The 27,068-nt window shown below is 43.4% G+C and overlaps 1 protein-coding gene across 1 annotated transcript in view; it reads right to left on the bottom strand.

The window, feature by feature from the left end:
- Positions 1 to 27,068, bottom strand: part of lama2 (laminin, alpha 2) — a 266,769-nt gene that overhangs the window by 94,676 nt on the left and 145,025 nt on the right. The window contains exons 30-39 of the mRNA XM_080791600.1: positions 26,778 to 26,963; positions 25,316 to 25,434; positions 22,782 to 22,899; positions 10,106 to 10,279; positions 6,474 to 6,598; positions 6,257 to 6,343; positions 5,553 to 5,746; positions 2,898 to 3,040; positions 1,294 to 1,392; positions 1 to 68 (exon numbers count right to left, since the gene is read on the bottom strand). The exon at positions 1 to 68 is cut by the window's left edge and continues 44 nt beyond it. Coding sequence (XP_080647726.1) covers positions 1 to 68; positions 1,294 to 1,392; positions 2,898 to 3,040; positions 5,553 to 5,746; positions 6,257 to 6,343; positions 6,474 to 6,598; positions 10,106 to 10,279; positions 22,782 to 22,899; positions 25,316 to 25,434; positions 26,778 to 26,963 — 1,313 coding nt within the window. The remainder of the gene's footprint in view (positions 69 to 1,293; positions 1,393 to 2,897; positions 3,041 to 5,552; positions 5,747 to 6,256; positions 6,344 to 6,473; positions 6,599 to 10,105; positions 10,280 to 22,781; positions 22,900 to 25,315; positions 25,435 to 26,777; positions 26,964 to 27,068) is intronic.

Genomic DNA, 27,068 nt, shown 5'->3' with positions numbered 1-27,068 from the left:
TCAGCTCGCTTGTGGATCCGATCAGCATCGTCCACTACTTGTTCACCATCAGCAGACACCTTAGTGGCCTGGAAACATGCACGCACGCACGCACACGCACACGCACACACACACACACACACACACACACACACAGACAGACAGACAGACAGACAGACAAAATAAGTAAATATACTTATTTATTGAATAACTGAACAGATGGTTAACTTCCCAGGCTTGAAGGAGGACATGCCTGAGCTGAAGATGACAACAGTGGTGTGATCAATAGTATGGAGTGTGTGTACTATTGATTCCCCGGTCGCTACTGTCAGTCTTGTCCGCACTTACGTAAGAGCACATATACGCACATATACGCACGCACGCCCGCCCACACGCATGCACGCAGGCACGCACGCAGGCACGCACGCTCACAAGCACACACGCTCACAAGCACGCACGCCAAAAACTAAGCCAGAGAAACAGACAAAAACAAACAATGTGATAGACAGAGGAATGTTTGCGAGATCAACACGACCTCATGCGGTCGATACAGCCGACACACTCGGACTCGCACAAAAGACGAGGCCAGAGGTCTTGTCAAGATTTGACAAGACCATCATCTTAGCTTTTGTGTGTGCGTGAGTGCATGTGTGCGTGTGTGCATGTGTGCGCGTGTGTGTGTGATGGGAGTGAGGATGGCGGTATGGCTGTCAGAAAATATCAAGGCAAAACATAAAAAAATGAAAGGCACACCCTGACATGACATTTTGAGTTTGAGTGTTATTTGTCACTGTGTAAACATTGTGTGGGGAAGAGAATCTCTCCATGTTGTCCAATCATTCATGTTGAAAGCCGTGTTAAGTGGTATGGGTGTATTATCATTCAAATCTTAGTGTTTTAATGATATGACCCAGGGCCATTGGTTGAGCTGCACACTGGGGTCCATCTCCCACCATGGTTATGACACATTTCAACTGAAATGAAAATAAAACCTAGGTTTTACAGAAAAGAATAACTAACTTAAACTGCATTGCGTGTAACTAAAACAGACGAATATCGTAGAGAAAATTCATACATGAGCTTACTATTTTGGGTGGATATGTAAAATCTATCTTGGAATTTCTTTTAGCTATAGCAGTATTTTTGCTTAACCAATTTTCCCCTGGAAAATACACCATATTAATATATAAAACTAACACTAAAACTAATACAATCTTAAACTAGCAAGCCATCTTTAAAACTTTTATAACTAGAATTGGAGAGAAAAAGTCAACAAAGCATTGTCGGAGAGAGAAAATCAATCCAAGACGTCACCCTGCTGTGTAGCTGGTCCATCTCAGTGACCAGAGAGCCCAGGTTGGAGTCGGCCAGCTGCAGCAGTCTCTCTGGAGCTTTCTGGGGAGAGAGCATGTGCTGTGGAGGCAAAGCATGGAACAACTTCAATGCATACGGTATAGTGTTAGGTTGATACAGTACAGGCTGTGGTGGCAGACGTCTGTATGCACATTTATGGACGGATATGAAGAAATTGTATTCTAATCGTAAAAAAGGAAGATATAAGGTAGAAAATCACATACAGGTGGACCTATGCAAGCCACCATTTAACCACTTAAGCTCCATTTCCAAGAAATAGAAAAACATAGTTGTGAGCATGTAGATATCAAAATGGAAATATGACATTTCTACACTCATTTCATACACTGTTTCTACACTGATGAATAGAAACCATTCTAAACCATGCAAAAATAATGGGAATTAGCTCAAATAATTGCGATCCAGCAACTATGTAATAATTGTGACAGGCCTAAATGGAATGTATTTACTTTGATGGCTGAATCATTCAGGCATGAACATTAAGTCCTACTGCCATCACATTGCTTATGATGATTATGTATCTAGTTACAAGTCGTCTCTGTCTGCCACAATCCTTGTATCTCCATACTTCAACTACATATGTTTTTTTTTTATATAAAGCCAATGCCCTACTTCATCATACAAACGTGTCAAGTAAAAATTCATACAATAGCAGAAGCTATTTATGATTTATGTGTGTGTGTGTTTCAAAAATATTCAACCAGTGAAAAGTATTAACATTAAACCATCCAGAACAGGTAATTATTTCCTGTGGTTTAATTTCCACCCCGACAGTGTGGCAGTGCAACAGACACAGACATACGTGGTTTCCACCCGACAGTGTGGCAGTGCAACAAACACAGACATACGTGGTTTCCACCCGACAGTGTGGCAGTGCAACAGACACAGACATACGTGGTTTCCACCCGACAGTGTGGCAGTGCAACAGACACAGACATACGTGGTTTCCACCCGACAGTGTGGCAGTGCAACAGACACAGACATACGTGGTTTCCACCCGACAGTGTGGCAACAGACACAGACATACGTGGTTTCCACCCGACAGTGTGGCTGTGCAACAAACACAGACATACGTGGTTTCCACCCGACAGTGTGGCAGTGCAACAAACACAGACATACGTGGTTTCCACCCGACAGTGTGGCAGTGCAACAAACACAGACATACGTGGTTTCCACCCGACAGTGTGGCAGTGCAACAAACACAGACATACGTGGTTTCCACCCGACAGTGTGGCAGTGCAACAAACACAGACATACGTGGTTTCCACCCGACAGTGTGGCAGTGCAACAGACACAGACATACGTGGTTTCCACCCGACAGTGTGGCAGTGCAACAAACACAGACATACGTGGTTTCCACCCGACAGTGTGGCAGTGCAACAGACACAGACATACGTGGTTTCCACCCGACAGTGTGGCAGTGCAACAGACACAGACATACGTGGTTTCCACCCGACAGTGTGGCAGTGCAACAGACACAGACATACGTGGTTTCCACCCGACAGTGTGGCAGTGCAACAGACACAGGAAGAGGTCTTGCGTACCTTGAGTTCCTCCGTCATGTTCTCAAAGCGATACAGGACCTTATAAGGAGGTGGAAGGGGCGTGGTCAGCGTCACGCCCGTGATGGTGCGGTACAGGTCGTCCATGTCTCTGATGAGCAGGCCAGCGCAGTCGTCATCACAAGCTGCACACACACACGCGCACACACACACACACACACACACACCAGTGAGTGTGCAAACCAATTAAATCCAATATGAATAGAGAGTTAAGATGCTGTGTCCTAGGCTCAGCTGTGCATGTGCGTGTGCGTGTGTGTGTGTGTGTGTGTGTGTGTGTGTGTGTATAGTATACATGTTAAAGCATGTGGGCACTTGTGTGTGTACCATGTTTGTGTTTAAACAAGCCCAGCCTCTGAAAGACAGAACTGTTCATGCATGAAATTCAACAAACACACACAGTACGCACGCACGCACACACACACACACACTCATCAACACACACACGCACACACACACTCATCAACACACACCGTTGGCATGTAACCATTCATATCTGAACACACGGAAACATGAATACATGTTCTTCCATGGTGCGTAGTGTGTGTGCGTGTGCGTGTGCGTGTGTGTGTGTGTGTGTGTGTGTGTGTGTGTGTGTGCGCGTGTGTGTGTGCGTGCGTGTGCCTGCGTGTTTGTGTGAATTCGTCTCTACCCTAAGGCTGATTTATTGCAGAAATTAAAATATCTGACATGGGAAATCAAACATAAATTAAATAATATAAAGGCTGTTTCCACTTTATCAATCTCTGACAAGCTACAACACACACACAACCATGTATACGTACTGTACATGCGCACACACACGCACACGCACACACACACACATTACATGCCAAGGGCGTGTGTAAAGAATAGTGTAAAGAGCCTTTAAGGATCAACCAACAAAGTTCCTGTACGCACGCACGTACACACACACACACACACACACACACACACACACACACACACACACACTATCCCACCCCCTCCATTTGTACACAGCTCTGATTTAAATCAACACTATATGGATTTTGCCGTGCAGGAGGCCTAGTGGGGTAAAAAGATGTGGTGTTTAAGCACTGTGAGAGAGAACTAAAGTAATGGCCCAACGATAAGCAACGACTCACCCCATTACACACGCCTTTAGCACAGCTGCCCCAACGAGAGGCCTCTTGCTTCACACCGCAACACACACACGTGCATAAAACACACACACACACAACACTACACACACACATGCATGGAGCCATATCCATGCTCATCGCCGTTCCTTATGTTCCTAGTTGTTTTGTCAGGGGCCATGGGGGACATATCACACTTTGGGCTTCATGCAATGTACTTGTGTAACTGCAGGTGTCCTACCCAACTCAGTAGAGGAAGAGGAACCACCTCCAGCCACCACAGTTGTGTTAATGACGTTGTACTAAACATACTCTTCCGTGGTAAGAGTACAGATGAACCCATTTAGGAGTGAGACCAGATTCTGCTAATGTCTTCTGAAAACCTATAATGTTTCTGTGTCAGTGGTTCTCAAACTATTTCATGTCAAGGACCCTAAACAAAATATGTAATTGGCCGCGGGGCTCCATCTCAAAATATGTTGTTTCAGGGACCTCCCAGAAGCAAAGATTTGAATGAAAATGTTCGTTGTGAAAGAATATAATGTTAAAGAATGTGCACACCTGACACCTGTTTCAGATTATTATATACCGGTACTCTTTATTATGGAACAGCTGGCTCCCAGCCAAAATTAATGAGAGTTAGGAACCAAATGGACCCTTACGCATTCTGTAACTCCAAGAGGGTACAAATATGGAACCAAGTTCCATGTGTACGTTCTTCTTGTACAACACCAGTCAGGCGTTTCCAAAAAAGGGGCGCGATCCCCCATCCTAAACAATCCAAAACATGCGTGTTTGAGGAGCGTTGAGGATGTGTTTGAGGAGCTGGGTTAGCGTGCATGGACAACATGGAAGACCTGAGTGAGCACTTCATTTCCTCCCTCGTCTCTCTGATGAGAGCAATACTCACGTCTCCCTGATGTCTCACAGTCTCTTCTCTGTTCTTCTCTGTTCTCCTCTATGTGTACGCACACACTCACACGCACTGCACTTACCTCTAGCCATGCTATAATAGCCATGAATTGGTCCTGCCATCATGGTCATATCTAGTTTAGATTAGATCTAAATGATGTTGAAATGATTCTCTAAATGACTAAAGTAAAGTATGACTTCTGCCCCCGTCCTCCTGTGTGTCTCCCATGGCAACCGGAGTGAGAGAGAGAGCTTTGACTGCTCATTAACAGTTCAGTGTTAAAATGAGCAAAAACTAAACATGCTGCCTGAACCATCATCAACTGGAAGACGGGTTTCTGAACTGCCCACAGCCCTCCTATGAGACACAGACCGAGAAGAAAAACATTGTGCCACTGTATTTTATCATTTATCATTAGGGAGGACCAATTATAAGATAGGTTGAAAAGTGATGAAGTCATCCTTTAACCCCAGCATCCGTAATGTGGGGAAAACGTTGGCGGAAAATAGCAGATCTAGATGCTCCGAGCTTGTAGATCTGCTATCTGTGAAAACAGAAGAGGCACTAATACAGAGCCCTGAGGGACATCACAGTACAGTACTTTAAGTGTAAAGTTAGTCTTACAGGTGATGCCGGCGGGTCCACACACATGCCTCTCCATGCACTGGTCACATGACCTCCCGGACGTCCCCGGCCTGCAACGGCATTGGCCCGTCGCGGGGTCACACGGTCCGGGCAACGCCCCCCACGGGGAACACTTACACTCCTCGCAGCGACCGCCGGGCATCGTCGGATCACCATGGTAACCAGTGGCACACCTGGAGAGGGACACGGCGGCCGTTAGAGAGCTTAGCATCATCATCATCTTCTTCATCGTCATGTTTGGATGTTTTTTTAACAATTTCTTTAACAACTGCCAAATGGATTTGTTTTTTGCGTGGTTTTCTCACACCTTAACTAACGTCCATATATGGATATTGTGTATTGTGGAGCACCCCCAGTTTTTCACAATGCATGTACTTGTACAATAAACATCTTGAATCTTGAATATACTGTACAGTATATACTGTACATGTGCTGCTATGCTCATGGACCTTTATATCGTATCTCAGGTGTAAGTGTGTAACGTAAATATGTAGAATAGATAAATGAAGATTGTTTTCTTTGATTGACCTCTCTTCCCCCTCTTCTTCTTCCCTTTCGTTTTCATATGGACATAAAACAATAGAACTATACAGTAGCCTACAACATTTCCACGCAACACTGTGTGTGCGTGCGTGCGTGCGTGCGTGCGTGCGTGCGTGCGTGCGTGCGTGCGTGCGTCAGACCTCTCGCAGTGTTTGCCCTCGTATCCCTCAGGACAGGCGGTGCAGCGGTAGTCATCATAGCCCTCAGTTACACAGGTAGGACTGAAGCTACAAACACACACACACAAACAACCATGTTAAAACTTTACACACATTTCAACTATTCAATATGCCTTTCTAACTATATCTGAGAAAGACAGAACAAACTTGCATCAAAGTGTAAAGTATAGGAGCCTACTTGTTCTGCGGGTTGGTGAGAGGACATGCACAGGGTTTGCAGTCGTCTGGCTGACCTCGTACAACTCCATAGAATCCTGGAGCACAGCGCTCACACCTATCACCCTCTGTGTTGTCTTGACAGTTCTACACACATAGATAAACAGAAATTAATGTGTGACATCGCATAACAGTGCATGTCCGTGGCCTAATGTGTATCAAACATCATGATGCCATGTGTTGTGAGCTTGTAGATCTTCTATTCTCGCCCTATTTTAAACACACTTGTTGAAAAGCAACCGTTAACACTCATAGCATGATTTGACTGGTTTGAACGGACTCATTTTGGCAAGGCAGTACTTGTGTGGTAAATGGTAAATGGTGCATTTATATAGTGCCTTTATCCAAGGCGCTTTACATAGAATACATTCACCCATTCATACACACATTTCCACACCGATGGCAGAGGAAACCATGCAAGGCACCAACCTGCACATCGGGAGCAAGTAGGGGTTCAGAGTCTTGCTCAAGGACACTTCGACACTAACTCTGGGGGAGCCCGGGTTCGAACTGGGAACCTTGCCGTTCCCATTCGGCCACTCTGCCGCATTCACATCTGTGTGTAGATGTGAAAGTGTGCGTGCGTGCATTTGAGATGTGTGTGACGGGGGCAGCCGCCTGGTCCAAGGATAATTTGCTCTGTGAGATATTAAGAATATTAGGCCCCAGGTCTAATCTACTTTATGACCCATGCCTAAAAACACAAGGTACAAACAAACCAATTTGTTCAAACATAGTATTTGTACAACTCCCTAACGCGAGCGCGCACGCACGCACACACTCACAAACACACACACGCGCCGCGCACACACGTACATACAAACACACACTCAATTTAGGGACGCACACGCGGCATTATGCACAGTACACAAATATGTGTGCATCTACAAAAGATAAATCCATGAAAACATTCCCCCTCCCGCCCCTCCCCCCACCTCCCCGGGGCCTTGTCTTGTTTGGAACGAGAAACTCGGATTCGGCACAACAGGAAGTTGCCTCTTAACGAGGTGAGTCGTTTCCATTAACTTCCTGTGTTCCTCGTTACCGCTAATCACGACGGCAGCAAACTCGTTTAGCACTTTTCAATTTGGCCTGCGCGGTGAGAAAATGCTAATGACGCCGTTATAGGGAGAGGGAAAATGGGCTTGAGAGAATGGCTGCGAGGCAGACAGAAAGAGAGAGAGGAGAGAGAGAGAGAGAGAGAGAGAGAGAGAGGGGGGGAGAGAGAGAGAGAGAGAGAGAGAGAGAGAGAGAGAGAGAGGGGGGGGAGAGAGAGAGAGGGGGGAGAGAGAGAGAGAGAGAGAGAGGAGAGAGAGGGGGGGGAGAGAGAGGGGGGTGTAGGAGAGTGAAGGAGAAGATAAGGCAAAAAGAGAAAGGAAGAGAGACAAAATGACAAGATGTGTAATTTGGAAGACTGTGGGTGAGAGAGAGACACAATGAATAGGATGGGGAGCAGAGGACAGAAGACTGAGAGATGGAATGTGTAGAAAGGGCTGATGTAGCAGAGATGAAGGCAGAGAGGAAACAAATGCATGGAGGAAAGGAAAGGGGACATGGACCAGGACGCTAAAGACAGGGGGACATGGACCAGGACGCTAAGGAAAGGAAAGGGGGACATGGACCAGGACGCTAAGGAAAGGAAAGGGGGACATGGACCAGGACGCTAAGGAAAGGCAAGGGGGACATGGACCAGGACACTGTATTGTGTATATGTAGTCACTGAATGTGAATGTGAATGTGTGATGATAGCAATGTAGGGAGATGCAGGGGGCGATCCGTCTATACGAGGGTTGATCTCTCTCTGTGTACATGTACATGTGTGTGTGTGTGTGTGTGTGTGTGTGTGTGTGTGTGTGTGTGTGTGTGTGTGTGTGTGTGTGTGTGTGTGTGTGTGCGAGCGTGCGTGCGTGCGACCACTCTGCCAGTGGTCCTGGTTTCAATGAAACCCAATCTCCAGATCTGCATGATTTGTATTTCCTTTAACCACCTAACCATATACTGTAGGGTTTAAGTGGTTTCCCTGCAATGTAAATGGTGTCTCCGGGTCACCTCCTGTGCCACCTCATACCCTGTGACAATACAATGAAACCACACAGTATATCTCTGAGAGCTGGGTTCTGTGGTGTGTAAACCACACAGTATATCTCTGAGAGCTGGGTTCTGTGGTAACCACACAGTATGTCTCTGAGAGCTGGGTTCTGTGGTGTGTAAACCACAAACCACACAGTATATCTCTGAGAGCTGGGTTCTGTGGTGTGTAAACCACACAGTATATCTCTGAGAGCTGGGTTCTGTGGTGAGTATACCACACAGTATATCTCTGAGAGCTGGGTTCTGTTGTGTGTAAACCACACAGTATATCTCTGAGAGCTGGGTTCTGTTGTGTGTAAACCACACAGTATATCTCTGAGAGCTGGGTTCTGTGGTGTGTAAACCACACAGTATATCTCTGAGAGCTGGGTTCTGTGGTGTGTAAATGATAAACCACACAGTATATCTCTGAGAGCTGGGTTCTGTTGTGTGTAAACCACACAGTATATCTCTGAGAGCTGGGTTCTGTTGTGTGTAAACCACACAGTATATCTCTGAGAGCTGGGTTCTGTGGTGAGTATACCACACAGTATATCTCTGAGAGCTGGGTTCTGTTGTGTGTAAACCACACAGTATATCTCTGAGAGCTGGGTTCTGTTGTGTGTAAACCACACAGTATATCTCTGAGAGCTGGGTTCTGTGGTGAGTATACCACACAGTATATCTCTGAGAGCTGGGTTCTGTGGTGAGTATACCACACAGTATATCTCTGAGAGCTGGGTTCTGTTGTGAGTATACCACACAGTATATCTCTGAGAGCTGGGTTCTGTGGTGAGTATACCACACAGTATATCTCTGAGAGCTGGGTTCTGTGGTGTGTAAACCACACAGTATATCTCTGAGAGCTGGGTTCTGTGGTGTGTAAACCACACAGTATATCTCTGAGAGCTGGGTTCTGTTGTGTGTAAACCACACAGTATATCTCTGAGAGCTGGGTTCTGTTGTGAGTATACCACACAGTATATCTCTGAGAGCTGGGTTCTGTGGTGTGTAAATGAGAGCTGGGTTCTGTGGTTCTGTGTAAATGTGCTGAGCCTGGGTGGTATACAGTGGATGCCTTTGTTTCACTTCTTTTTGACTCAATGCTACAGTATGTGGAATCTCCCCAGGGTCCTACAGGTTCTAGTTCGCACTTTTCATTTCAGAGAGAGACAGTGAGAAGAGGGACAGACAGTGCCTCTTATACGGTCACCATAGACCCACAAGAGACATATCACATAGGTGTGACCTCATCAATTATCCCAAGGCTAATTAGCTAACATCACACACACACACACACACACACACACACACACACACACACACACACACGCCCACAGCAGATATACCAGGCATATGGAAGTACTATATTAGGGTCACAGGTAATGCTGAACGCCCACAGAGCTTTCATGGATACACGCACACACACACACACACACACACACACGCACACACACGCACACACACACACACACACGCACACACGCACACACACACACACACACACACACCCCTAGCATTTACCTGGCATATGGACGTCTCAGGGTCACAGGTGGTGGAGTGCCCGCTGCACTGGCACTTCACACAGCTGCCCATGCCCGCCACGGTGGGCACGCGGGACGCCAGGCCAGACGGCAGCCCACCGCCCACGCTGCTGCTCCCGCTGCCACGCAGCCGGTAGAACCCAGCAGCACACTCCTGAATGACCACGGCAAACACACACAGCGTTACAAACACAGTAAAACACACTCCTGAATGACCACGGCAAACACACACAACGTTACAAACACACACAACGTTACAAACACAGCACACTCCTGAATGACCACGGCAAACACACACAACGTTACAAACACACACAACGTTACAAACACAGTAACGGACAGCGGACTGGACTGTGTATACTTTTTTGGGGGGTGGGGTGGGGGGGGGGGGGGGGGGGATTTTACGCTGATTCTTTTTTTTTTTTTTTTTTTTCAACTTAAATTTTATTCATTTTTCATGAACAGAAATGACATACAAGGACATACAGAAAGTAAAAAGACAAACAATCGAACATTACAATATGTGTTGCCAACTCAGTAAATAAAAAGTAAAAACAGTAGATAAATGCTTGTGGGAGATGACACATAGACAGGATAATAATAAAATGAAAACATTATGTAAGCGTACTCGTACATACACACACACACACACACACACACACACACACACACACACACACACTCACACACACACACACACACACACTCACACTCACACTCACGCATACATCCCCACACACCCTCACAGTCATACATACACCCACATACAATAATATTGGACAGTAAAATACCGTATATAAAGAAAATAAATAACGTTGATTACCGTCCCATCTATGGGGTCACCCTCTAGAAATAAGCATATGATAAACATGAGTACCGAATTTGTGTCAAGGATTATATATTTTGTTTACATTCAGAGAAAAATAACAAAAAAAAAGCAAAAAATAAAAGCCAAACATTCTGGTTCCTAGCTCACCTGTTGTTCAGTATAATCAAACCATTTTTCCCATTTGTTTTCAAAAGACTCTCTTTTCAATCTTAAATTAGCAGTCATTCTCTCCATGTCGAATATTTCCGAGACTATCTGGAACCATTCGTCTATGGAAGGAGGATCTACCTGTAGCCATTTCCGAGTAATGGCTTTTTTCGCTGCAGCCAGAAAGATTTTCATCAGATACCTGTCACTTCCCATAATTTCTTCTGGTAAATCTCCCAAATACAGCATCACACAGGAATCTAATATTTGAAAGCCCAGAATCTTCTGTAATTTCTCTGTGACATTTTTCCAAAAGGTGAGAATTTCAGAGCAACCCCAGAAAACATGATAGTGGCTTACATCTACCTCTCCACAGTTTCTCCAGCACAACTGGGATATTCCAAGCTGTTTTGATTTAAGTTTTGGAGTGATAAAAAAGCGGGAGGTGTTTTTCCAGCAGAATTCACGCCAGGTGTTAGAACTTGAAGTTGTGTGTTGTGTGCTGCAAATATTTAACCATTGTTCACTTGTGATTTGGGCATTCAGTTCTTTCTCCCATTTCTCTTTGATGTAATCGGTTGTATGTTTTCTGGAGTCTGAAATACTTTTATGTAATTTTGATACTATTCTCTTTGTTCCTTTCGTATGTGCCTGAGTAATTAAATTAATAAGTTTACTTTGATTAATTTGTGGTTCACGGTTCTGAATTTCTTGATTGAAATAGTGACGTAGTTGGAGATATCTGAAGAAATCTTCCTTTTCTAGAAAATATGTATCTCTCAGTTTCTGAAAGCTCTGTAACCTGTTTTCTTCCATAAGCTTATAGTAGGATGTGATGTCATGATTGGAGAACCAAAACTTAAACCTCTGATCTAGTATCGCTGGCTTAAATGCCGTATCAAAGGCAACCCATCTCAGTATTTTTGATTGCTTTTCTATTTTTAGTTGTTTGACGAGGGTGTGCCATGTCTGTAGTGTGAAAGATGTGATTGGATCTAGTTTATCTATACTGGCTTTGGTTAATTGTTTATCACCTAACATGGCTTGTATTGGGATATCCTGTTCACTTAGTTCTATGCTTTTCCATTTGGCGTCTGTGTCGTTGCCACACCACAAAGCAACAAATCTAAGTTGGGCTGCATAGAAATAGTCTCTAAGATTCGGTAGTGACATGCCACCCTTTTCCTTACTTAGCTGTAATGTTGTGTATTTAATTCTTGGTTTTCTGCCATTCCAAATGAATCGTGAAATTAACTTATCCCACTCATTGAATTGTTTAAGTGGAACATTAACAGGTAGAGACATGAAGAGATATAAGAGTCTTGGTAGGATATTCATCTTGATAGTTTCGATTCTTGAACTCAGGGTTATAGGGAGCACAGTCCATCGGGTAAGGTCATTTTTTATTTTGGAGTTGATAGGATTGAAGTTTTTGTCATACAAGTTATCAAATTCTTTTGTTATCCAAACCCCTAGATATTTTATGGCTTTTAAATTCCAGTTAAAGGGGAAGTTTTGTACTGTATTAGCTCTTGGAGCAAAATTGTAGGCTAAGACCTGTGTTTTTTGAACATTTAACTTATAGCCTGAATATCTACCATATATTTTAAGAAGGTCGAAGAGATGTGGGAGGGACTGTTCGGGATTAGTTAAATAACAAAGTACATCGTCTGCATATAAAGCCAGCTTGTGTTCTATTCCCTTTATGACAACACCTTCTATACTTTTATGTTCTCTAATGGCCTGGGCTAGGGGTTCTATAAAAATAGCGAACAGAACTGCGGACAGCGGGCAACCTTGTCTCGTTCCACGTTCCAGCGTGATGCCATCTGTGAGACGTCCATTTACCCTTATTCTAGCAACTGGTTTAGAGTAGAGTGCTCTTATACAATTAACTGATTCCTTAGAAAAACCCATTCGCTCCAGTACTTGAAACAGGAAGGACCACGATACAGAGTCGAATGCTTTCTCCTGGTCGAGGCTCGTCAACAACAGCTTGGTTTGTCTCTTTTCAACATGATTGAGAACATGAAGGGTGCGTCTAATGTTGTCCTGAGCTTGTCTCCCGAGGACAAAGCCCGCTTGATCTTCGTCAATCAGGTCTGTAATAAATGAATTGAGCCTCCTAGCAATGATGGCGGCATAAAGTTTATAGTCTTGATTCAATATAGAAATTGGCCTATAGGAGGCGCACTGTTCTTTGTCTTTGCCCTCTTTTAGTATTACTGAAATCAAGGCTTGATCCCACGATGGAGGAATAGCTGTGTTCTTAAGGGTCCAGTTGAAAGAGGCTAATAGAAGTGGCGTTATTTCCTCTTTAAAAGCCTTGTACCATTCTGCCGGAAGGCCGTCACTTCCTGGTGTTTTATTGTTCTTAAGTCTGCTTATTGCTTCATCTAATTCTTCTTCTGTAATTTTCCTTGTCATAATTGAATTTTGTTGCGTTCCAATGTGGGATAGATCTAAAGAGTTCAGAAATGTTTGCATGTCTTGAATGCTCGCTTGGGGTGGTTGGGTGTATAATGTTTTGTAATAAGACTCAAATGACTTCTCTATGTCCTCCAAGTTGCTAGATGCCCTTCCTGTTATGGGGTCTATAATTTTAGTTATAGTATTCAGGGTCCGCTCTTTACGTAGTCTTCTAGCTAATAGCCTTGTGGCTTTTGGGCCTGCTTCATAATAATTTTGTCTTAGGAATTTGTGTTTTTTTACTATATCTTCCTTATATAAAACATCAATCTCTTTCCTTACAACTTTGATCTGCTCTAGTAATTGAGGTATGCTATTTCCTTTATGTTTTTTCTCTAAGTCTTTGAGTTTCTCTTCCAATGATTTTAATTTATGTTCTTTAGCTTTTTTTATTACCGAACTGACAGCAATTATTTTCCCTCTTATCACTGCTTTTAAAGCATCCCAAAGTATGACAGGAGTGACTTCACCGTTATCATTAATTTCTCTGTATGTTTTCATTTCAGTTCGTATCTCTTCTGATATTAAATTATTGTTAAGCAGGCCTGTATTCAACCTCCAAATAGTTTTCCTGGGTCTACTGTCTAAATGTAGCTTAAGATATATTGCTGAATGATCTGAGACATCCATAGGACCAATTGTGCATTCTTGTATTCTATGCCTGTCATTATTATATACAAATATATAATCAAGTCTAGCATAGACATTATATGTAGCTGAATAGTGTGAATAGTTGCGTTCCAAAGGGTGAAGGTCCCTCCAGACATCCAGCAGGCCTGTATCCTCAATTAGACTTTTAAACAATTTAACCTGTGAGGATTGAATCCTTTTATGACTCGTAGTATCTTTTTGGCTGTTCAGCGTCATATTTATGTCTCCCCCAAGAACAAGTATGCCCTGTGCCTCCGTGTCAATTAGTTCAAATACCTTTCTCAAAAGCTTCTTATTTTCACCCGGAGGAATATAGACATTAAATAAAGTAATCAGGCTGTTATCAATTTTACATCGGACCAGAACAAAACGACCTTCCTTATCCCTAATCTCTTTCAATAGCTCAAAATTAAGGGAATTATGTATCAGAGTTGCGACACCTCTTTTGCTACTACCTTCAAAAGAACTATAAAAAGCATTCACAAAACCAAATTTTTTCAGTTTTTCATGTTCCACTCGGGATAAATGTGTCTCTTGAAAGAATATAATTTCGTTTTTTTCCTTCTTCATTTTGGACATTATTTTACTCCTTTTGATAGGATTATTAAACCCATTGACATTTAGTGAGACTAACTTGTAATTACGATACATAGTTTTGTAGGAAATTCTTGTCTGACGTTGGCAACAACAAAGTGAGAACGTGTAGTGTTAACATGTAACACGATAAAGCAATATTCAACACAGAAAAAACACATATAAGGACATAAAACACATCTTAATAAAAGTAAACTTAAAGTGACTTCTACAACTGGAGAGCAAATGATCTCCTTGGAACTGAGGGGAAGTCCTGTTTTGTGAAAAGGGCCCCTCTGTGGAGCAAAAGGTGGGAATGCTCCTGAGAATGCTGTACGTAGCATTCTGCTCTGTAATGGCAGTGTGTCGTAGCACAGTCCACTCATTTTTAACATTAAACAATATATATATATATTTTTTTTAAAGGAAGGAATGATAATATTAAGTCTGTCAGTCTGTGTACTAAGTGAGGAAGAAAGAGAAAATAATAATAAATACAAATATAAAACAGAGAAAGAGAGAGAGGAAAGAAAAGAGAAAAAGAGTGATATTTTTTCATATTACTGGGACATTATTATTTCTGAAACCTGATTCGTCCTTGCTGGTGTATCATGTCCCCTTCGTCTTCTCCCGGTCCTGGTGGTTGTGTTGGAAGCGGCGCAGCTTCTCTCGCATCTGCTCTGCAAAGGTGGGTTGTTGTTGTTTGCGCTTGCTTCCCACCTTCATCCATGAATGCTGCTGTGGGCCAGACGATGGAGCTCCTCCAGTAGGTTGTGCTGGGGCTCCCTCTTCTGGTAGGCAGAAGCCTCTCTTCTTCAGGTCTTCCGCAGCCTCTCTTGCATCATTGTAGATTTTTGGACCAGTGGTGAAGAATACCTTCAGTTTGGCAGGGGGTGGTGTGCGGAATTTTATCCCTTCATTTTTGAGAAATTTTCTTATTCCTGCATATTCTCCTCTTTTTTTCTTTATTTCTGCTGGGTAGTCGTTGTCAAAATAAATTCTCTTGTTTTTGTAGAGGACCGCTCCTTTTCTCCAAGCAGTGGATAGTACTTGCTCCTTGGTGATGTCTTCTAGAAAATTGAGAACTATTGATCTCGGTGGGGCTCCCATCGGTGGTTTCGGCCCCAGGGCTCTGTGGCAACGTTGTATCCCGAGGATGAGATCAGCTGGTACACCCACCTCAGTTCTCAGGAGTTTGGTCACAAAGTCCAACATGTCTCCACTTTCTTCTCCCTCTGCAAGATTGTATATGCGCATGTTGTTTCTCCGTGCGCGCATTTCAAAATCAAGAAGCTTTGCATCAGTTGTTTCCTGCAGGAGATACATAGTCTGGAGAGCTTCTTCCAATTCAGCGTTGCGGTCCTCCATTACAACAACACGTTGCTCAACGTCAGCTACCCGTGTTGTTGTGGCTGCTAATTCCACTCTGACTGTGCCCAGGGATTGATTTATCTCGTCTCTGAAGTCTGATAGTTCTTTCTTCATATCCTCTCTCAGTATATCACGGAAGGAATCTAGTTCTTTCTTCATTTCGGGGCGGATTGCCCGGATCTCGGCCAGCACCGAAGCTAGCAAGTTAGCTTCAGTGTTGTCATTGTTAGCTGCATTGCTAGTAGTGCTAGCATTAGCTGGCTCGTCTTTTTCCATGTCTGTATTCTCGTTTTTTTGCCGACGTGAAGGCTTTCCAACTTCATTCCTCCCTAATCTCTCCCCCTCGGTTATTTTTGGACGGTTCATGAGTCTTGTTTAAATGATTCTGGGGGAAAATTAACAACTGAGTGGAAGAGCACTATTTCAGCCTGCCATTCTCTGCTGCGGTCGTACCGGAAGATTCTTTTTGTTTTGTTTTGTTTGTCTTTTTCTGTTAATATTATTACCTTTCTTCTCACTATATTCTCACTGTTTATTTATCTAGTAATTATGTGTATCTTTTATTGGGTTTTTTGAGACACCTTGTTTGTGTAAACCTTCTTTGTGCTAGTAGCCTGTGAGTGTGTAAAATGTGTCAAAAATCTACACACACACACACACACACACACACACACACAACCCAGATCGCTATGCACACGCACATTATCATCCCTAATTGTTATTCCTCCAGGCAACTGTTGACCACACACACACACACACACACACACACACACACAATTAAGAGTTATTCCCTTCAGTAACTTTTGAACACAGATACACACAGAAAGACACGCACGCATTCATGCACTGGCACGCATGCGCGCGCACACACACACACACACACACACACACACACACACACACACACACACACACACACACACACACACACACACACACACACACACACACACACACACACACACACACACACACACACACACACACACACACACACACACAAGGCAGCAAGGTAACTCTCTGCCTCTCTCTCCTGTTCAGTAATAATTAATGGAGTCCATTTAAAGAGCCATCTGTTCCCTCGGCTAGTCGCTAAACGCCCGTTTAAAAATACTTTATTAACAACGACGGCGGCTACGAATAGAACGACCATCTGTCAGCGCACAGCCCTGAGCGACCTCAACATTTAGAGTTTAGCTACCGTTTGTTAATAGGCTTCTGTTTGGCTGCTAAACTCCCCAAACTAGCGGCGGCACCATGTACTACTGTCTGTACGTCACTGTCCAACACCATGTACTACTGTCTGTACGTCACTGTCTAACACCATGTACTACTGTCTGTATGTCACTGTCTAACACCATGTACTACTGTCTGTACGTCACTGTCTAACACCATGTACTACTGTCTGTACGTCACTGTCTAACACCATGTACTACTGTCTGTACGTCACATAACACCACGTACTACTGTCTGTACGTCACTGTCTAACACCATGTACTACTGTCTGTACGTCACTATCTAACACCATGTACTACTGTCTGTACGTCACTGTCTAACACCATGTACTACTGTCTGTACGTCACTGTCTAACACCATGTACTACTGTCTGTACGTCACTGTCTAACACCATGTACTACTGTCTGTACGTCACTGTCTAACACCATGTACTACTGTCTGTACGTCACTGTCCAACACCATGTACTACTGTCTGTACGTCACTGTCTAACACCATGTACTACTGTCTGTACGTCACTGTCTAACACCATGTACTACTGTCTGTACGTCACATGTCTAACACCATGTACTACTGTCTGTACGTCACTGTCTAACACCATGTACTACTGTCTGTACGTCACTGTCTAACACCATGTACTACTGTCTGTACATCACTGTCTAACACCATGTACTACTGTCTGTACGTCACTGTCTAACACCATGTACTACTGTCTGTACGTCACTGTCTAACACCATGTACTGTCTGTACGTCACTGTCTAACACCATGTACTACTGTCTGTATGTCACTGTCTAACACCATGTACTACTGTCTGTATGTCACTGTCTAACACCATGTACTACTGTCTGTACGTCACTGTCTAACACCATGTACTACTGTCTGTACGTCACTGTCCAACACCATGTACTACTGTCTGTACGTCACTGTCTAACACCATGTACTACTGTCTGTATGTCACTGTCTAACACCATGTACTACTGTCTGTACATCACTGTCTAACACCATGTACTACTGTCTGTATGTCACTGTCTAACACCATGTACTACTGTCTGTACAATACGTCACTGTCTAACACCATGTACTACTGTCTGTACGTCACTGTCTAACACCATGTACTACTGTCTGTACGTCACTGTCTAACACCATGTACTATTGTACTACTGTCTGTACGTCACTGTCGGGTGAAAACCTCTGATTTACCAAACCGTTCCCATCCTGCTACCCTAATAGACAGGGGTGCATGAGCACCTGGCCGCTCATTCGTGCTCTATCTCCGACCAAGCCACACTTCCACCACACATCTCTCTATGCAAAAAAAAACCTGCACACTCCCACAAAAGACATAGACTACATTGCATTCGCCAAAAATGCCTTATTTACTGCTTAAATATTACTTTTCTGAAACACGCTATTCTTGCTCAACCTCAACAGCCTACGTCAGAATCGTCATGTTGGCGTCTACTACGCCAACTACGTTCACTTAATGGGGCCAGTCCTTCACAGTGACACACGCGTTAGATCAACCACGCGACCGGGATGGTTTCTACCCCTCAATGTCGTGCCTACTCTACACTGCCATCCCAAGTCCCCTCCCCCTTTCACTGCTCCTGTGTGTGACCTGTGAACTACTCTCTGACTGCACTGTGGCTTGATTTATATGTGCGAGGTGGAAATGTAATGCACATAAATTAATTATAGGTCCAGCAAGCAAATCATGATTGTCTGTTTGTGCTCAATAGGTCACCATCACATTCCGATTTTAGGTGTTGGGTTTTGTATGACATTTTGGCCAGTAGTTTCATATCTATCCTTTTACCTTTGACCAACACAGACCATGCTAACGGTGTTAGCGCGTTAGCATCACACAGCTTACAGCGTCAGTGTTGCATGAACACTTTCAACCATGACAATGCCGACTACTTTTGCTACACACACTTCCCAAGGATTATGGAGATGTCTTTATTTATTTTTTAAGGTTGAGAAATGAAATAATTATGGTCGTTTCTAATCTCAGCATTTCACAAGAGAAAGACGTGGATGCCTTTCGCTGCGCTGTTGCCAACTTGCCATGTCTCATAGAAACAAGTAAATAGGTCTATAAAAATAATCCCAAAACAAGCGCATATAACAGGGGTCTGTAACCTATTTTAAATGAAGTGCCATGTTTTCATTTTCTAGATAGTGAGTCAGCCACAAGCTCACATCACAACAATAATCCATGTAAAAAACAATACTACTAATAATAATCATAATAATAATAATAATAACAATAAACTTCTTTGTAAACTCACTCATTTACAAACAAGCTCACATCAGAACAATAATGCATGTAATAATAATAACAATAATAATAATAATCATTATAAGAAAAACAACAATAACAACAGTACAGTACAGTAAAGACGTACAGTAAAGTACAGTACAGAGGACAACATTACAGTACAGTGCAATACTAAGGAGTGCAGTACAGTATCCTGCTACCCTAATAGACAGGGGTACATAAGCACACGGCCGTTTATCCAACAGCTTTCTCCGACCGAACCACACTTTCACCACACATCTCTATATGCAAAATAAAACCTGCACACTCCCAGAAAACATATAGACTACATTGCATTCGCCAAAAATGTCTTATTTACTGTTTAAATATTACTTTTGTCAAACACGCTATTATTGCTCAACCTCTACAGCCTACGTCAGAATCGTCATGTTGGCGTTTACTACGCCAACTACGTTCACTTAATGGGGCCAGTCCTTCACAGTGACACACGCGTTAGATCAACCACGCGACCGGGATGGTTTCTACCCCTCAATGTCGTGCCTACTCTACACTGCCATCCGAAGGCCCCTCCCCCTTTCACTGCTCCTGTGTCGCCAACTACGTTCACTTAATGGGGCCAGTCCTTCACAGTGACACACGCGTTAGATCAACCACGTGACCGGGATGGTTTCTACCCCTCAATGTCGTGCCTACTCTACACTGCCATCCCAAGTCCCCTCCCCCTTTCAGCGACTCGAACAGCAGCTCCGTCCGAAAGCCCACAGCACTACTGCACAGCCCCACACATGTCACACACCCAAATGAATCGAATGAATGAATAAGGCGCTTATATCGCTTTTGCTCAGTGGATGGGACATTTACATTAAAAGCAATCGGATGGACGCGTGGATAACGGCATGGTTGTGTGCAATCGGAGGGAAAGCTTCCATAATCCATATAGCTTCCATGCTAGCTGCTTCAGACACAGGGGAGGGAGATGGCCCGGTCTCGAGTGCGAAATAGCGCTTATGCAACAATTACCCTAAAAACACAAACACCTCATCTCCATGTCATTGTGAATAACAATTTCGAGCGACAAAATAATTTTTGGAAGGACACTTTCACCCAGTATGAAGCTATATGTGGTAGCCGTCTGTGTCACACCAAAACTGGTGTCCTATACAATCCTGTAACGATCCTCTCTTGCATCTGGGCTGAGGCACTGCCTGCGAGTTGGCTCCGTCTAATAAGCACATTTAGAAATTCCTGTTTGAGAGCTAGCTAATTTAAGACATCCGGTTGCCTTCAGAATAAAATAAGGTTATTTAATTCGTTAATTAAATAATTATTACATTACATTATTAGTATTATTATTTGTTACATTACAGTTATTGTAAAGACACACATTATGTTCCTGTGTAAAAATAAGTAATTCAATATATCTAAATGGATAAATGCTATTCACTACAGTGCATGGACTTTATAAAGTGGAAATTATACTTCTGGATTTGCAGGCCTGGCGCCACGGGGGGGGGAGGGGAAAGGGGTGTTTGCCCCCCTAAATCAACCTCTCTGCCCCCTTAGATCAAAAGTGGAAAAAACTCTACAGTTACAGACAAAACAATGGTACATTTCCAGGCATTCAATTAAATCCCCTTGCTTGAAAGGAAGGAAGTAAGGATGCATCTTAATACAGGATCCAGCAGCATCTTCATGATCTCCCATCTAGAACTGGAAAAACAACATTCCTCACCTATAGGCCATCCTTGGGGTGGGGAGGGGTGCTAATGTAATTGTTGCAGTGGTCAGCATGCTTAAGTGGCCAGCTACTGTAACTAGCCAGGGGTGCTAATGTCATTGTGCTGGGTGTGGTCAGGGTGCTTAAGTGGGCAGCTTAGCTAACAATAAGCTTCTTTGTAAACTCACTCATTTACAAACAAGCTCACATCAGAACAATAATGCATGTAATAATAATAACAATAATAATAATAATCATTATAAGAAAAACAACACTAACAACACTAACAACACTAACAACAGTACAGTACATTACAGTAAAGACGTACAGTAAAGTACAGTACAGAGGACAACATTACAGTACAGTGCAATACTAAGGAGTGCAGTACAGTATTATAATAATTTATAACCCATCCGTTACTACATGTGCAGGGCACACTACTGAGTTTAAAAACACAGCTGAAACATGAAATGTCCTTCTTCCCATATTGCGCTGCAACGACACTGGGATGAGGCCCCCGAAGGGGGCCGAAATTCTAGTCTATTGTTATAGAAACAATAACAATAAGTCTACAAGCTCACATGTCACGTTGTGACGCAATGTGAGCTTGTAGATCGGCTATTTTCACTACTTTTGTGAGACAAAAGAATTATAAATAAAATAAAATATGTAAGTACAAGGTTTCAGCAATGCGACAGCGACGTAAAATATGATTACCTGAATCTGTGGAGGTTTGTGATACAGCAGATGCCAAGCGTTTTCCCACATTACGGAAAACAAAAACTAACTTTTTCAGCAGCACGTGCATGCGTTCCGTTGCACCCACACAACCCACACAACCCACACAACCCACACAACCCACAAACGCATCCGTTTCTTGAGGGCTGCATACGTCACAAGACGGGATTCCACAAGCCTCCCAATCCTACAGTACAGTACAGTATATGGCAATATACTTTCAGAGGCAATGCAGGGTTGGTTTCCATCAGTGGCTCTGAAAGTGGTTAGATTTTTTTATTTATAGCATAAAAATAAGTTTCACTAAATTACTTCAGCCCTGCCTATTTAATTTGTGATTGTACATAACGTTGATGTTATAGGAGCTCATAGGATTCTACAAATGCCTTCTAAATCAGCTGTGAGATTGTATATTTGCCAAAGGACAGATGCTTCCCAGGCTTGAATTGGTTCGATTTAACGAATGAACGATTCTGTCTCTGTTTTGTGAGCTTTTGGCAGCTAGTTTCTATTCCCCATCCCTACCCAGGGTCCATTTGGTAGACACTTGTACACTGTCAGTCAGTCAGTCAGATGAACATGGAGGATTTGACACTGACACCATTAATGGCATTGCCATGCTGGTCCATTGTGTGAGTACCGTACCTCACAGGAGAATCCAGAATATCCCGCCGGACACTCGCACATCTCGATCTGATGGGCTCGCTCACTCTCTGTGGAGGCTCTGCCATCCTCTGCCACGGTCAGACTGATCTCTGATATACTGGAGAGAGAGAGAGAGAAAGGGAGAGAGAGGGAGAGAGAGGGAGAGAGAGGGAGAGAGAGAGAGAGGAATTCAAAACATTGAAACAAGTTTGCAGAGGCAAAAAACCACAAACATTGCAGTTACAGTCATCGCTGTAGTGATTTTCAACCTTTTTTTTTTTTCTTTTTTTTTCAATACAGTATAATTTTTTATTTTAGTTATATAGCAACATACGTTTTTCTTTTAAAAGGCATTTTTTACAATTGGCTCTAAGTTAAAGTGAAAAGAGATTTTCAACTGGTGACCGCCCGTGACCTAGAAAAGGTTGAGAACTACACTACTGTACTGCTGTATGCCAATTAGTAGCTGCCAGTATTGATCGGTTGTGAAACATAGAAGCAGATGTTATGACCCATAGCGCGCCTGGGCCTCTGCACCCAGTCTTACCTAAAACTCAATATCCACCTTTTGACATCTGAAGATCAACTGCTGTCAATAACATCATATAATAGGCTCTATTCACAGAATAACACTCTTCCTACTTCCATGCCTCTTCCTTTCCGTAATACCTCCAGGTATTACCGATGATACTAATGAAGGCTCTAGCTGTTCCATTCTGGTCAAACAGAAGAAGAACAAGTGTCCTTGAGTGGGTTCCACTTCCAAATGGCCCCAGCCTGTTCGGATGTACAACTCTGAGTGTACAAAATGGAACAAAATAGGATCCATTTGGTAAGGATCCATTTGGTTCCAGAAGTTATTCTGTGTGCATATTACACATACATACTACACACTGTAGGACTTTTAAAGTTGTCGGGGAGTCATCAGATCGTTATGTATTTCACACTACAGGAGTCTATTTTTTAAATCATCTGTCATTATATCTTTGTGGCTTTCACACTAAACGATTGATCACCGACTAGGGATCACACTGCAAGAGTTCACCAAGATGCGATCCAGACCCGATACATATAGGCTACATTTGTTTTATTTCAATTCATTTTGATGTCTCACGTACGTGCAGGATCCCATGATACATGCGCAAGGCTGACACAGGACACCTCTCTCTCTCTCTCTTTCTCTATCTCTCCTCGCGTGCACACACAGACACAAAATACACAGGGCGAAATGTAGAGCAGACAGGATGATGAATCTTGATTTTCATTAAATAATTCTCTGTCTCTCTGCGTCTCACTCTCCATATGTGCGCATACACACACACAGACACACAGACAGACAGACAGACAGACAGACAGACAGACAGACAGACAGACAGACAGACAGACAGACAGACAGACAGACAGACAGACAGACAGACAGACAGACAGACAGACAGACAGACAGACAGACATTCTGTGCACAACTGTCCTGTGCTTTCATTGGCTGTAATACAGACCTGCGGTCGCAACCCCTTTCATACTGTATGATGTCCGGCGAGAGAGTCAAATATGAAACCTGCTAGATATACAGAAACGCTCAGGAAGGCATTGGCGAGCGCTTTTATCGCCACTGGATCTTCTCGAAGAGCCTTTTACACACAACGAGCATCAAAGCCTGATCTTGCGTCCGATCAGGGGTTTTGTCGGCGAGCACCAAAAAAGCTCCCCGACATCATAATCCGAGCAAATATAGTGCAGTGTGTAGGGATCTAGAAGTTCACAATTGCTAGTGATTGTGAATTTCATTAATTTTCATTATTTTCAAATGTTTTTAAAATAATAATGGTTTTGGACATACAAGGTTTCCATGGACAGCAACAATATTCATTTTTTTCAAAAGCAGGCCAGTCACAGCACACAAAGCACACCTTTCTGTGTGGAGTTTGCATGTTCTCCCCGTGTCCCCTAGGGTAGGTACCCTCACAAAAAACATGCAGTAATCCTGGTCTCTAAACTGCCTCCCCCTTGCCAGCCGGGGCGGCAAGGGGGATGGAGGGGAAAGGAACTGGTTGGAATAACGTGTTCCTTCCACGCGCTACGTCCAACCAGGGAAACTCCCCCCTGTCAGGTGTAAAGGAGCAACTTGGACACTCAGGCATGAAGGAAGCATGAGTTCAAGTCCGTTGCTCTCCCCTTGTCCACCATATATGGGGACTAGATTGGTGGAGGGTGTGTAGAGCCCAGGATCACATTAGATGATTGACACAGGGGTGAAAAATGGGTTACAAAATAGTGGGATAAAAAAAAAAAAAAGCAGGCCAGTCAAATAGAACGATATTTTGGTGCAGCCACAATGAAGTGTTGTGAGTGATGTGGTCTTTTACACTGACAGTGAAGATAATCATCACCTGATGTAATAGATGACAGATATGCTTAATTAACTTGCCTCCCCACTGATTAGGGCCAGTGTCACACCAAAACAAAGGGTGTGCGTGTGAATGGCAACACGTCAGGCTGTGTTTGTCTCTCTCTGTGTGCATGCGTGCGTGTCTTACCGGCTGTGTCTCATCAGGTGTCCATGTGAGGCCTTGATCAGGACGTAGTCCACGTAGAACAGAATGTTCATGAGGTCCTCTCTGGTCATGGAGCGTCCGTCGGCGTGCTTCCACTCATGCTGGGAACACATGGACACAAACACCATTAAAGCCTGGAAACCAGACCATTCTGCCGTTGCAAAAAAAGAAAACAATAATAAATGCCCTCCGCAGGTTTTGTCTGGCACCGCTCACTGTTGGGATTGGATTTCACACTCTTTTTTTAATAAACTATAAAAAGCTACTTTCCCAACAGTCAAAATCACCACTATAACATATAAAATAATAAACTATTTCCTGCAATGTGAATATTTGTATTCTCGAAACGTGCTACCGTTTAATAAAAATGGTTGAGAAGAAAATTATTTTAGAGGTATTTCATGTAATTAGTATACCTGATATGCAAGGAATAACAGATGTGTTCACGTGCTGAACAACAAGTCATTTTAACAAAAAAATGTTTCCAATTCCAATTTCAGTTCCATTAAAAAGCTGCTAAATTAATCTTTATCACCACACAAAATTGTCTTTTTCACTGTAACCCACATTATCAATTGAATTAAATTAACACTAATCTATTTTTGCACGTTTAAACTCAATTATGACATTATTTAGCCTAGACAATAAAACGTAAATCCATTAAAAAACACGACTGAGAAAGTAGAGAGGACAAACACCAGACCTGAGAACTATTTGTGGGCAGCGGATTGGCCGTTGTGCATAGAGCACGACCCTCAATCACCCAAATGCATGCCTTTCAACCTTTGTATCCTACTGTCTGGCAGGTATATCTCTTTGTATCCTACTGTCTGGCAGGTATAGCTCTTTGTATCCTACTGTCTGGCAGGTATATCTCTTTGTATCCTACTGTCTGGCAGGTATATCTCTTTGTATCCTACTGTCTGGCAGGTATATCTCTTTGTATCCTACTGTCTGGCAGGTATAGCTCTTTGTATCCTACTGTCTGGCAGGTATATCTCTTTGTATCCTACTGTCTGGCAGGTATAGCTCTTTGTATCCTACTGTCTGGCAGGTATATCTCTTTGTATCCTACTGTCTGGCAGGTATAGCTCTTTGTATCCTACTGTCTGGCAGGTATATCTCTTTGTATCCTACTGTCTGGCAGGTATATCTCTTTGTATCCTACTGTCTGGCAGGTATATCTCTTTGTATCCTACTGTCTGGCAGGTATAGCTCTTTGTATCCTACTGTCTGGCAGGTATATCTCTTTGTATCCTACTGTCTGGCAGGTATATCTCTTTGTATCCTACTGTCTGGCAGGTATATCTCTTTGTATCCTACTGTCTGGCAGGTATATCTCTTTGTATCCTACTGTCTGGCAGGTATATCTCTCCTTCTTAAATTCTCTCCGTCATCATTTCATTCGGACCCCGCCCCTGTCCCCCGTTGGCCCCTCCCTCACCTCTGTCATGTCAATCTCGTGGCGGGTGAGCTGTCCAATCTGGAGTCCCGGTACGTGGCGCGTCATCACGAGGTCTCTGTTGGGCCCGCCTCTGATGATGACCTGAGGCTCATAGGAGGAGGAGCCAGTCTCATCTCTGGCCTCGTAGTACACTGCATACTTTAACTGACCCCCATACGCTGTGATCTGGAGAGAGAGACACAGAGAGACAGAGAGAGAGAGAGAGAGACAGAGAGAGACAGAGAGACACAGAGAGAGAGAGAGAGAGAGAGAGAGAGAGAGAGAGATAGA

This window comes from Protomyctophum bolini (genome assembly GCF_963924005.1).
Source record: "Protomyctophum bolini genome assembly, chromosome: 19".
Classification (NCBI taxonomy): domain Eukaryota; kingdom Metazoa; phylum Chordata; class Actinopteri; order Myctophiformes; family Myctophidae; genus Protomyctophum; species Protomyctophum bolini.
The sequence above is the reverse complement of the archived record's forward strand: the minus strand, read 5'-3'. Positions and strand labels throughout refer to the sequence as shown.